Source organism: Lampetra planeri, chromosome 10, assembly GCF_965212315.1.
Source record: "Lampetra planeri chromosome 10, kcLamPlan1.2.h2, whole genome shotgun sequence".
NCBI lineage: Eukaryota > Metazoa > Chordata > Hyperoartia > Petromyzontiformes > Petromyzontidae > Lampetra > Lampetra planeri.
In genome coordinates this window covers 3,002,685-3,015,604 of record NC_136116.1, presented here as the reverse complement: position 1 = coordinate 3,015,604, position 12,920 = coordinate 3,002,685, and the positions used below count along the sequence as shown (strand labels likewise).

Genomic DNA, 12,920 nt, shown 5'->3' with positions numbered 1-12,920 from the left:
CCCCTTCCCCCCCCCCCCTTTGATGCTGCTAATCCTGCATAATGCACGGGCATAGTATTGATTTGGAACCCCCCCCGCCCACCTCCTACGCATTTTCCATATGCTGAATTCCTCTTGATATGCAAATTATTTTGTTTAGGCGCTCTTCTTCCCACCTCCCCCCCCTCTAACCCAGCTTAAATATACGCTCCAAGCTTGGGGTGTTTCATTCTTCGCCTGAGGATGGCTGCTTGCGTTGTGGCCGAAACGTCGTGAGAATTGTTTTATTATGTTTTATTTTTATTATTTTATTACTTCCCTTCTACGTGACTTTACCGAAAGAACCAAGAAGATGAATCCCTGCAGTCACGAAAGCTTTAAATCGAAATTTAACCGCCTCTACGGGGAGGGTTTCCACATAACTTTGAGATCCTTCAACAAGCTCCGGGACAAGAAGGCTCAGCTAATCGAGTCTCTCACCTTTCTGAAGAGATGCCGCGACTCTAAGGTAATACCGAACGCATTTACACTAACATCTGCTGCTGTAACTTCTTCTAATGCGAAACGAATTCTGTCTAGAACTAGCTTAGCTCTTATCTCAGAGAAAATCAGACTTACGCGCACCGAACTAGATCAGTTAGACAAGACACTCTACAAATCACACTTATCCTTGAGTGCAACAATGTCCACATCGGATTGGGAACATGTGGAAAAAATGACTGCCTCTTCAGCTGCCGCTATGTCGACTAAATGTAAGGACAACTTGATTTCCAAATTCAACCGCCTCTCAAACAAGAAACCGGACCCACACATTGAAAAGCTAGATGTTAACAAAGTCGTAATTAATCGCAGTAACAGTCCTATTTCTGAAGGTTTGAAATCCGTTTTAGCTAAAGGACTAAACTTTGCAGTCACACCTAGACACATACCAGTTAATGATATAATTGCTCGAGTAGATGTAGCTCTCAAGGGCTTGAGTCACATCGCTGCAGACGTAGCAAGATCGGAAATCTCTGTAACCCTCAAAAACGCTAAGATGCCAGCTAGCAACATCAGCAAAGATGAGCGTTTTGAATTAGCTCAATTAAAAAAGAGGGATGACATTGTCATCCTCTCAGCCGACAAAGGCAATGCCACTGTCATCATGGACAAAATAGAATACAACAACAAAATTCAAGAACTACTCACCGATGGCAGCTATACAAAAATAAAAAGAGACCCCACCAACAGCCTCGTCTCCAAAACCAACAACATCATTTCTGCTTCAACCGCATTAATTGATCAGACCAAACAGTTCTCGTTGAAACCTTCTGCAGCCAGGCCACCAAGATTGTACGGCTTGCCAAAGATACATAAAGAAGATACACCTCTTCGTCCCATTGTCTCTACTATCAACTCCCCGACTTACAAACTGGCTCGTTTTTTGTCCGAAATCCTACGGCCTTTCACTGGAAAAACCACCTCTGCAGTACTAAACTCTACTGACCTGGTATCAACAATCAAGGGGATTGCCCTGTCCCCAGACGACCTGCTTGTCAGTTTTGATGTGGTTTCCTTGTTCACCAAGGTGCCTGTGCCTGACACCATCGCAATCATTGAAGACTTGGTTCATCAAGGACTGAATGCTGGGGTACCCCCCCTGGTGAGACACTGCTTAACCAATACATACTTCACCTGGAATGGAACCTTCTACAAGCAAATTGAGGGCACCCCAATGGGCTCCCCCTTATCTCCGGTTGTAGCCAACATCTTCATGGAGAAATTTGAGACGGACGCCATCCAGACTGCCACTCTACGCCCGACCTTATGGAAGAGGTACGTAGACGACACTTTTGTCATCTGGCCACATGGCCGGCCTGCTCTAGACCAATTTCTCGACCATATCAATTCCATACACCCAGCCATCAGATTCACCATGGAAGTCGAAAATGATGGCAAGCTACCCTTTTTGGATGTCCTAATCAAAAGGAGACCTGATGGTTCAATGAGCCACTCTGTCTACAGGAAAGCCACCCACACGGATGCTTATCTAAAACCGGATTCCCACCACCATCCATCCCAGAAGAATTCCCTCATCAAGACTCTATATCATAGAGCCCAATGCATCTCCGACCATGAACACATTTCCAGTGAACTCAAACACGTACGCCAAGCTCTTAAGGCTAATGGTTACTCCGACTACACAATCCGCAAAGCCATCACTCCAACCACCAAGAAGGATCCTGTTGAGGAGCCTTTCAAGACCATCACCTTACCCTACATTGCTGGGGTCACAAAAAAGATCTCCAAAATCCTGATTAAACACAAGATCCAGGTCCGATTCAACACAGTACATAAAATCCGTGATCTGGTACCGTCTGTAAAAGATGTGGTTCCAGACATACAGTACCCTGGTGTCTACAAACTAAGTTGCCTCTGTGGTAGCAGTTACATTGGGGAAACCAAACGACATGTCTCGGACCGCATCCGTGAACATAAAGCTGACCTGAAACACTGTAGGACAAACACCTCAGCCGTGGCAGATCACTGTTACAACTCAGTGGGCTCACATGACATTGACTTCTCCAAGACAGAGGTTCTCTGCAAGCCATCTGGCTATCATGAGAGATTCGTACATGAGGCGATCCACATTTACAAACACAGAGACAATTTTAACCGAGAAGATGGATTCTGGCTTAGCAATCACTGGAAGGACGTAATAAACCATTTTGATACACATTAGGGTGGGTAGAATAATACATAGTGTTATATTAAAAATGTATAAGGTATAGGGTGGTTTATAGCAATACAGTATGTAATTTAATGTTGGTTTTGCCTATGGAAGTATATAGTACGGTATAGACGCGTGTGATGTAAGAGAATAAAGTTTAGATGGAAGCATATTATATAATTTTTTACAACGTAGAATTTTTCATGTATTACTTACTGTTAGTAACTCAGCTTAGTGTAGAGTATAGTAAGTTTACTGATGATGCTATGTAGTTTATACTTTAGTTTGTCATGCAGTTTATACTATAGTTTTTTACGTGGTTGTTTAGTAACTACAGCTACATACTATTAACATTCCTTTCCTTTGTTAATGCTCCCCCCCTTCCCCCCCCCCCCTTTGATGCTGCTAATCCTGCATAATGCACGGGCATAGTATTGATTTGGAACCCCCCCCGCCCACCTCCTACGCATTTTCCATATGCTGAATTCCTCTTGATATGCAAATTATTTTGTTTAGGCGCTCTTCTTCCCACCTCCCCCCCCTCTAACCCAGCTTAAATATACGCTCCAAGCTTGGGGTGTTTCATTCTTCGCCTGAGGATGGCTGCTTGCGTTGTGGCCGAAACGTCGTGAGAATTGTTTTATTATGTTTTATTTTTATTATTTTATTACTTCCCTTCTACGTGACTTTACCGAAAGAACCAAGAAGATGAATTCTAAATAAAGATTCTCTTTTCTCAGAAAGAACATGACGTCATCACCCCTCTCATCTCCCAGCGTCTCGTGACATCACCTCATCTCCCCAGCGTCTCATGACGTCATCAACCTTCTCACCTCCCCAGCATCTCGTGACGTCATAACCCTCTCATGACGCCATCACCGCTATTCGCTCCCACCGCGTCTTGTGACGTCGTTACTCCCCCCTCACAACCTCGCCCCAATCTCGCGTGACGTCATTTCTCCTCTCCTGAACACCCCAGCGTCTCTGACGTCATAACACCATTCTCCACTTCACCTCAAAATAGCGTGACGTCATCCCGGCGCGTGACAGACAGACAAGACACGCGTGGTGTTGTATAGAGATTTATCACCAGGTAAGATCTCGCTAAGAGTAAAGTCTCTTTTCAAAGGAAGACCTGGGTATAACCAATACGAGCACAACTGAACGATATAATTTTAACAAGTCGCCTTTCGCGACCAATATCCACAACACAGGTTTTTTTGGGTTAGATCGTGATCTAAACCACAAAACCCGTATTAAGAACGATATCATCACTGTGCAATCTCGTCACACGGACCACACACCGCACTCGATCCCAAGAAAAGGTTATGGAGCATGTTTCACCCTGCAGAGGAATGAGCCTTGTTTGAATTCAACCTCTCCGATTAAATTCCTTTGGTGGCTTGTTCGCTCAACGGAGCAGACAGCTCAAAGCCACGGGACTGCGGGCACGCACACACCACGTGAGAGCTGCCCTCCAGTGGGCGGCGATGGAACTACAGGATACCGATTTAAAATGTCAACACTGCAGGCGACGTTTCAGGCAATAGCCCATCTTCACAGCACACACAGATAGGCCCAGAGTGGTAGTAGAGTGGCATTTGGCCTCTCGAACCGGCTCGCAAAAGCATGTGGCATGAGTGTTAACCACGGCGATCCTGTAAGCATGCAGCAAACACGCCGAACACCGCTGTCTTGAAGACGAAACCAACCAAACTCTTCGATAAAGACCGCAAAACCGGACAACCGCGTTGATTTAAAAGATACCCTTTATTTAGTTTTAGTATGTGTACACGTCCAGTCTTTTAACTTCAACATCCTGTACAATCTAGTGTAAAATAAAAAGGCAAAGTGCTATTTGTAATTGTTTTTTCGTATTATTATTTTAAAAACGCCGTGATAATCGTCAGACTCGATTGAGGATGGGGCTGACTGAAGCAATTGGAAAGAACCCTTCCCCCCCCCGGAACCACTGTGAGTACAGTCAGGCACATAATGGACACAATTAATGTACAAATACATACACCTATCGGACCTTATTTACAAACGGGGCGTTGAGCGCGTGTGGAAAAGGGAGACTTGTGTGCTGTTCTGTACATGCCAAAAATACTGGAAAGCCACGCCAAACATTTACATTTAGTACACCGTACAATATTTCACAACACGGCACGGCTCTCAATCTACATCGTGTGCTCTTAAAATCGTTAAAACTCAGAATGCATAATAATAATACGCAACCGCACAAATTAGTGTAAATCGGTGAAAATTAAAAAAAAATATCGCAGTTTATTGTTTTAAGGGGGAACCTCGAGCCAATATTACAGCACGCTAGAAATGTGTACCTTCCCACAATATAGTACGTTCCAAATATTGCACACGGATGGACTTGTACTGCGGATTGTGCACGAAAGTTCAGTGTTGGGGGAGCGGAGACAGTGAGTGGACCTTCATCACGTGCAGCGTTCACGTGGAGTTGTTACCCGATTACATTGTAAGGTTTACGCTGGCCAACGTTGCTGCACATCTCATCGGTGAAACGGCAGCATGGACAGCATTGGCGTATGCGCGTGGGCTGGAGGAAGTTGTGGAGATGAAAAATAGAGGGTCAAACAGCAAGCTGGACTTTGGATGAAGCATTTGCATAATAAAAATGTAAACAATCTATGCAAAGTAGCACTGCAGGAAAAATGTGCCATGGGGCCACTGGAGAAAGAAAAATCAGCTCCCAAGCATGCAAATTACACACGAGCGTGCCACCATCACTGTACTCGTCGAGGGACAACTATTTTTTTTTTTAAATCTCCTTGATCCCATCACTTTACAAATGCTAGGTAGGCCAGAGGAAACACACACGCGCAGCCCTTGGCTAATGTAGCATTTACAGCTTTCCAGGTGATAATTATATTCTCATTGTACACTGGTTAAGTGGGCACAATAAATTTGAATCGAACAGATATGAATGTTCCATTGTGCATGATCACGTGTTGCACAAATCCATTTGAGTTGTCGACCCTTCCCGCTGCACCCACAGCTCACGTGCCATGCGTATTTTGGCAATGATATTTCCAGCTCAATTGACCAATAGCGCTGGAGGGGAGCGGGGCAAGGGGGCGTTTGCAATGTGTATAACGGAACGCGGATTATGAAATGTTAGGACTGCAAAAAGAAAAAAATTCTACTCCCATTTGTTGCTTGTATAACAGCTCTAATTCAAAATATAACAATTTCCCTGTAAACATTGTACTACGATAAGTTTTAAATAAAATGTCCTCAACTATTTTCTCACAAAATGCACCATTTGCTCGTCCTGATGTCCCATTACTGGATTTCCAATCCCGAGGTTAGGGTGTGGGTTTTTGTCATTAAAGTTCTATATTGACAGGTAGGCTATGACCCAACGAAATATAATATCCACATCGGTGCCATTCTGCAAGACATCTTAAATAATTAGTACTGCTGTTCCATTAGATAAACAATCACTTTGCGTAAATACTACGATTTCATACAACTTCGATTGGTCACCACAACTGCCGAGAGACATACAATTTGTGGATGTGCGCCGGCTTGGGGAAGCAATACATTAGTGGTTAAAACGCTGACCGTGTCATTCGAATTTGAAACAAAAATCATACAGTAGCTTAGTGCCCTCCATTACACGTGTCCGTTGAAGACACGCAGGTGCTCTCTTAAAAGAATCTTCACAGAAGCCTCAGGAGACTGGATACAAGGCCTCGGGGTAGTCGATGCATGGTCAAAGCATTTTCAAGTCTGGACGTCAACCGCCATCAGCCACGAAATTCACAAAAAAATCCAAACGGCTCCAAGGCGGGAGTTCCGATCCGCCACGCTCCACGCGGCGTGACAACTCGCGCGCGAGCGTGCCCACAAGTTGCCGTGGCTTCCCATGCCGGGCCACGGCGCTCGTGCCACGCCGCCGAGCGGCTAAGAGGACTGCGCCAAGGCAGAGCGAGACGGCGCGTCGGCACACAGCAGCAGCGTCCGTGTCACCTCCTGACCGAGACACCCTTGGCACTGCCCGTGGGCGAGCGGCCGTGGAATGCTTGTAGGCGCGGCGAGCGAGAGTGCAGGCGGAGGAAGAGCTGGTGCAGCCGGTTCTTGGGGTAGAGGCTCTCCAGCAGGCCCTCCAGGCACACGTACAGCAGGCGGCGGTTCAGCTGCCGGTGCTGGAACATCTCAAACACGCGCAGCAGGCCCTTGCGCATGGTCTCAGCGCCCAAGATGTGCTTGAGCTCATCTGCGAGTGAGGAGAATATGGTCAGTAAAATGCGCATGAATTGCGTAGTTTTCCAGCACGCATTTGTTTTTGGAAATATTTCATTAGCGGCATAGGAAGCTGACGGATAGCTGTTAGGAGAAAAAGATGTAACTTTTTGCCTGTTTTGTGTTTCCCAAGTTTGAGGTAACGATTTGATCAATTTGGCCGGTTATAAATATGCCAAGTCCCTTACAGCAACACAACCATATATAAATGTTTTGCTCATATTGGATTAGCTTTAATAAAGGTATTCCCCCGCTGTTACAGAAAGAAAGACAGACGGAGAGAGTAAATGTATTAACGCTTTCAACAAACAACATTGAGTAGAGACAGCGGTACTGGCTACCACGTTTTTAGAGCAGACAAGTTAACACGTAGAGTTTCAGTGGCACGAGTTCCTTCTGACTGCCAGAGAGAGAACGTCGCTCGCTCGGGGTTTAGACGGCGCCGCGGCCGTTGCGTCACTTCTGGCACGGTAGCTCGGGTGCCGTCGACGGAATTACCCGGCATGCTGCTTAACATCTTGGCTTGCGCCGCCACCCTCGTCCTCATGTGGGTGTGCAGGTTCCGTGGCGGTGGCGTTTCGGCCAGTATCCCTCCAGGCCAGAGCGAATCCCTGCAGGGCACAGCCGGCACACGGGCACACTTCATGGTGGCCTGCTAAGTACGGAGAGTGGACTTGGACAGGGCGCGTCGTAAGAATGGATGGTGGCTGGTGGTAACGATGGAGCGCCAGCCAATAGAGTTGACACGCGTGAGAGGATGGTCACCACGTAGCCAGATTGTCCGTCTTCTCAATGCCAGTGAGGGCATCAAGGGTTGGCTCATGATTATCATTAGACATCTATTCACCGCCGGACGAAGCCCCAAGCTGTTTGCCTTCTCTTGCAGTCTTGTGATGCAACTCACTGACCGCTGTCGGCTTGCATTTTAAAGCGCTCTGGAAAGGGCGCGATATAAATCCGAAATAGAATATAATAGAATCTACAACCTACTGGTAATTGAGCTAAAAGTATTCCTCCATCTCTACGGTGGGTGTCCTTCTCCAGCGTATTCCATCCGTTTGGCTAGCGCTCAGTCATCAGTCTCGACCACAGGCCATCATCCCTTCCCTCGTGACTTCTCCTGGCCTTGGCCAGTTAGTTTTCTTAGCGCTCAATATGACATCTCTAACTTGTGTATGTTCACAAGTCCACATGCACCCCATCTCCATCTTTCGGTGTCATTCCAAGCTGTCGAGGTTTATAAACCATACTTCGCAGCAAGGAATACACAACATGTTGAGCAGAGTCATCCAATATGGATTACCTGCAGCCCCAGGAGGCCCTGTGGCTTAGAGGCCCCTCCAATAACTTCACAAACGTCTATGAATAGGAAATAAATGGCTTGGCTCGTTCCAGCTTTCACCAATTTTAAACAGATCATTTACATATATATGCAGCACCTTGCGGCTACTTAGGCTGTTGGTCACAAACACAACAGCACAATCTAATAACACACAATAGCATGCAAAAACACACGTGGTCGTCCGTGAGAGGTGATATCGCTCTTACCGAAATCGCTTGACATATTCTGCCACCTGCTCCGGTGATGTCATCAAGTCGACATGGTCAACAATTTTCCTGAAAAGAAATATCAATATTCAGATTCACCCCACTATCTACACAACTGAAAAATGCGAGTGCAAACATAAGATTTGTTTTACATTGTACAGGTTAAATGCACCAATTATACTCTTTGGTTTTTTCGGTAAAGTCACGTAGGTTAAAAAATTAAAATAAATTAAATCACGACGTTTCGGGCGCAACACAAGGATGCTTGTGTTGCGCCCGAAACGTCGTGATTTCATTTTTTTGAATTTTTTATATACGTGACTTTACCGAAAAAACCAAAGAGTATGAATCCTTGCAGTCACGAAAACATCAAATCCAACACTAATTATAATTCATGGCTCTTTGTTAATAGCGCTGGCAGAAGAAGGCCTTTCCACACCGTGTCAGTAATGGAGGCTTAGTTGACCATACTCCACGCAAAGGTGTGGGGGGAAAGTGTTGACTGGCCATTCGGATAACACTCACCACTGATGTCAGCTGTGACCGGAAAATCCAACTGTGGCCACCAGGTTCAGAGCACGCTGCGCGAGCCACTGCACGACCGCTCTACCCCCCCCCCCCCTACATTCATTTCGGCGAGGCCAGGGGTCGCCAACCTACGGCTCCGGAGCCGCAGGTGGCTTTTTACAGACTGCTTCGTCTGTACGTATGCATGTGTGTATGTACAACACCAGTGACGATTATCTGAACTGGTCCTGGGCATCCCCTAGGTCGACTCAGTCTCAAATGAGTACCTGGTGCGGTGTTTAAACATCGCCATGAGGGAGACAAAGGCATCCAGGCGTGGTGTTGGCCACCCACCCCCTGGTGTGCTGTGCTAACAGCACTTGCCCCATCAGTCTGTTACAGGCTATACGGGGGATCTTTGTCTACGTATGTGTGTATGTATTCACTTGTCCTCAAGGTGCACCTGGCCTGGCACAGGCACCATGGTGACGTCACTTAGTGAATGGCGGATATTGGTATTGGTGTATGCATGTATTCACATGCATTGTGGCTCTTGAAATATTGAGTTATGTACCGAATTTGAAAAAAAAAGCTAAACAAATTCCTGTTAGTTTGGTTGCCGACCCCTGACCCAGGCTTATCGACGCGCATGTCAGCCCGTGGACTTACAAACGCACTTTCACGAGCTGCATCACGAATGCCAAGCTGCGTGGTTGTAAAACAATATTGACGGACGTTTTTCCAAAGTGGCAACTGTGGACAGAGAAAGTTTCCTTTTCCCCCGCCGCCGTGTTTCACTTGCTTAATTCTATATTACGTAACGCAAAATAAGTTAAGTATCTTTAAAAATAGATATATCAGGATGATAAATAAAACGTCAACCTTGTTGTTGTAATGGCTCTTGCCAACTCTTTCCCTTGTAAAGAACTTGAAAACAGCAATTAATGTATCACTTTATAGGTTTTGTTATCTCTATTTGTCAACTGCTCAGCGCCCTTCGAATGGCTTACCACATCACATTGTCGTCACTGTTATCGTCATTATTACATCTGGAATTATAAAATAACTTTTGCATATCAATGTAATTCTGTGTTGCACCGTGGCGTTTAGGCATGTAACAATAAATGCATGCATTACTGTTCATAATTCATTGTCTCATGTGTGATTAAGGTTTCATTCGAATTTGTAGAAATTATACGCAAATGGTATGTTCATGTTACATTGAAGCCGATGGAGCAGACAAACCTATACACATGAGACAGACCAGGCAAGAAACGATACAAATGGGACAGTAACCACAAAAGAGAGGGCTGTATATTCTTGAATCTGCACGTTTTAAAGCAGGGGTGGGGAACGTCCGGCCCGCGGGCCGTATAAGGCCCACGGAATCATTTGGTGTGGCCCTGCCAAGGCAACCGCAGGCGGGACTCCAAATTCACTAAATCTAGGAGCAAACCTGGAAAAGCAGTTGCGAGTAGCAACATCATCAATACCAGCGAACATCACACGCCTCGCCAAAGAGAAGCAGTTCCAGCCATCACATTAGGGGTGAGTTAATTAAATGTTTGACCAATATAACAGGCTAATTTTTAAGTTTATCATTTTGTATGGCCCGCGAATGATGTTATAAATATTCAAATGGCCCTTGGCAGAAAAAAGGTTCCCCACCCCTGTTTTAAAGCCATGCTGCAGGATCACCTCCGCCACACTTGCTATGAATGCCGAAACTAAGCTCTGGTTGTGTACTCTACGGTTTAAATACAAGCACCTGTGACAGGATTTGTCGACGCAATTTTTTTTATTTGTATGTAAGCACTGTTTATTCTTCCTCCTGTGTTCAGTTAGTTTTGGCGGTGGATTTTGTGTTAACGATTGTTGTTTTTGCTCTTGTCAGTTTGAAGATTCCCTTCCTACATTGTCCTGTAACTGCCGCCACTACCGACGGTTTTGGGCTGTGGCTGTCCTTGTAACAGAGCTGCGAAGCTCAATGTGGCTTTACCAGCTGAGATAATGAAACCGATTCATATAAAAGCATCGAACCGCTGTCGGGGTGAATGATTAGCGTGCCACATCATTATACCTGTTAATCATGTCTCCGAACGTGGCGCGTATAAACTGCTGGAGTAAGTTCTTAATGTTTCGTCTCAGCCACTGGTTCCGATCCTTCAGGTCAAACACCTCGTCCATGAGCAGCAGCATGATCCGCAGAGGGAGGTTGTCGTCAGCCTGGGACAGAAAGGAGACAGGGGGGGGGGACGATCAGAGAAGGATCGCACAATCGGGGGGGGTCTGGCAAGGGTCCCGTGATGGGGAGATGGGGGGGGGGGGTACGGACTGGGGGACAGAGGGAGGGGGACGGAGGGGGGGGGGGACTGAGGGGGCGGGGACGGAGGGGGGGGACCACGACTCACGTTCTCGTCGAGCTGCGCCGACACGCGGCAGTCGTCGAGCACAGTGGGTCGCGTGTTGCGCGGCAGCAGCGTGGGCACCTGCGGCGCCAGCACACGCCGTAGACTTCACGTTAACACGGGCGCGGAGAGACACCCGGCTAACCACGTGCCCATTCCATTCAGTGCAATTAAAATTACCACCGTGGTGGGATGCCAAGAACATTGCGTATATGCAGACATTCGATTTCATTAAAACACAGACCCTGCAGCATTCATCTCGATACATACGCTGCCATTCCATTCTATCAAAGTACTTTCTTAGTATTCATTCCATTGTTTGGTTTGTTCTATCAATTGTAACCCAACAAGATAGCAATTGTACGTGCTTGGGATTTTATACACACGCAAACAAATGGTATGGGTTATATTAAGAACTCAAACGCATAGTCCAGCAAATAAAATGAACAACAATGAATTAAGATATTTATCAATTGGTTTTAGTCATTTGACAAAATTATGTTTTCAAAAAAGTTATGTCCTGCTGCTGTTTAAAATAATATAGCCACGATTATGCCTTGTTTGGGTTGCTGGCCGAAAACAATGTTGCGTGCCTATGGAACCCATCTAGCTGGTACCAAAATGATGCTTCTTTGCATGTTTTACCACACGCATGTGTGGTTAATGCAGACTTGATGCCTTGCAATGGGAGTCTCTGGCGTTTGAACATCTTCACACCTCCTGTATTATTGCCAGAAAGGGTAAAGCCTATTCTTTTTCCATCACAATGTTGCGTGCATTATACACGCAGTATGGTGACGTCACTTGGCGTGCGTGGCACGATGGAAGGAGTGATGCCATGGTCGCAGTCACACTTCTTGGTTTTGAGATGTCACCTTTTGCATGTATTATGACTCTGCCCGCTTCGATCGTTTGCCGGCAACGTTTCAGACATTCACCAGGAGGCTACCTCCTGAAGCCGTCCGCTAGCTCGCCCACCAACCTCGACACGGACGTTGCCGATCGACTGCCTGCCGTAGGAAAGAATAACAAGCGAGGTACGTGCATGCTCAAGGAAACGTGGCCCCTTTTGGTCTTGGCACGACACCCGATAATCGAGATAAGCGGGTGTCCAGGGTTCCTGGCGGTGACCTTTGCACTGGGCTCGCCACGCACCTTGCTGCTGAAAATCTTGAACTCGTTGTTCAGCTTGTCCGACATGCGGCCCATGTTGTCGGAGACGCGCGTCATGCCCTCGACGAAGTTGTCGGGGAAGGCGCGCACCGCGTTGGACACGTTGCGCACCGAATTGCGCAGCGGGTTGACCAGCGTGTCCATCTGCGGCGGTGCCAGAATGCACGCATGCATGCTGCGGTCAGCCCCCCTGCTGCATTCCAGCTCCCCTCGATGGCGGTGGAAAAGCTCGGGAGGAAAACCCATTTAACCGTGGCACGCTTACAATACAGTGTGGATTCATATCGCGTCCGATACAATATATGGTGTGGATT

General features: G+C 46.6%; 1 protein-coding gene across 1 annotated transcript in view; it reads right to left on the bottom strand.

Moving 5' to 3' along the window:
* Nucleotides 1-4,440: 4,440 nt before the first annotated feature.
* The window catches only part of SNX13 (sorting nexin 13), a 50,981-nt gene continuing 42,501 nt past the window's right edge, over nt 4,441-12,920 (bottom strand). Inside the window, exons 21-26 of the mRNA XM_078597935.1 lie at nt 12,589-12,750; nt 11,437-11,514; nt 11,106-11,251; nt 8,519-8,587; nt 7,469-7,581; nt 4,441-6,944 (exon numbers count right to left, since the gene is read on the bottom strand). Of these exons, the coding sequence (XP_078454061.1) occupies nt 6,694-6,944; nt 7,469-7,581; nt 8,519-8,587; nt 11,106-11,251; nt 11,437-11,514; nt 12,589-12,750 (819 nt within the window). The 3' untranslated portion in view covers nt 4,441-6,693. The remainder of the gene's footprint in view (nt 6,945-7,468; nt 7,582-8,518; nt 8,588-11,105; nt 11,252-11,436; nt 11,515-12,588; nt 12,751-12,920) is intronic.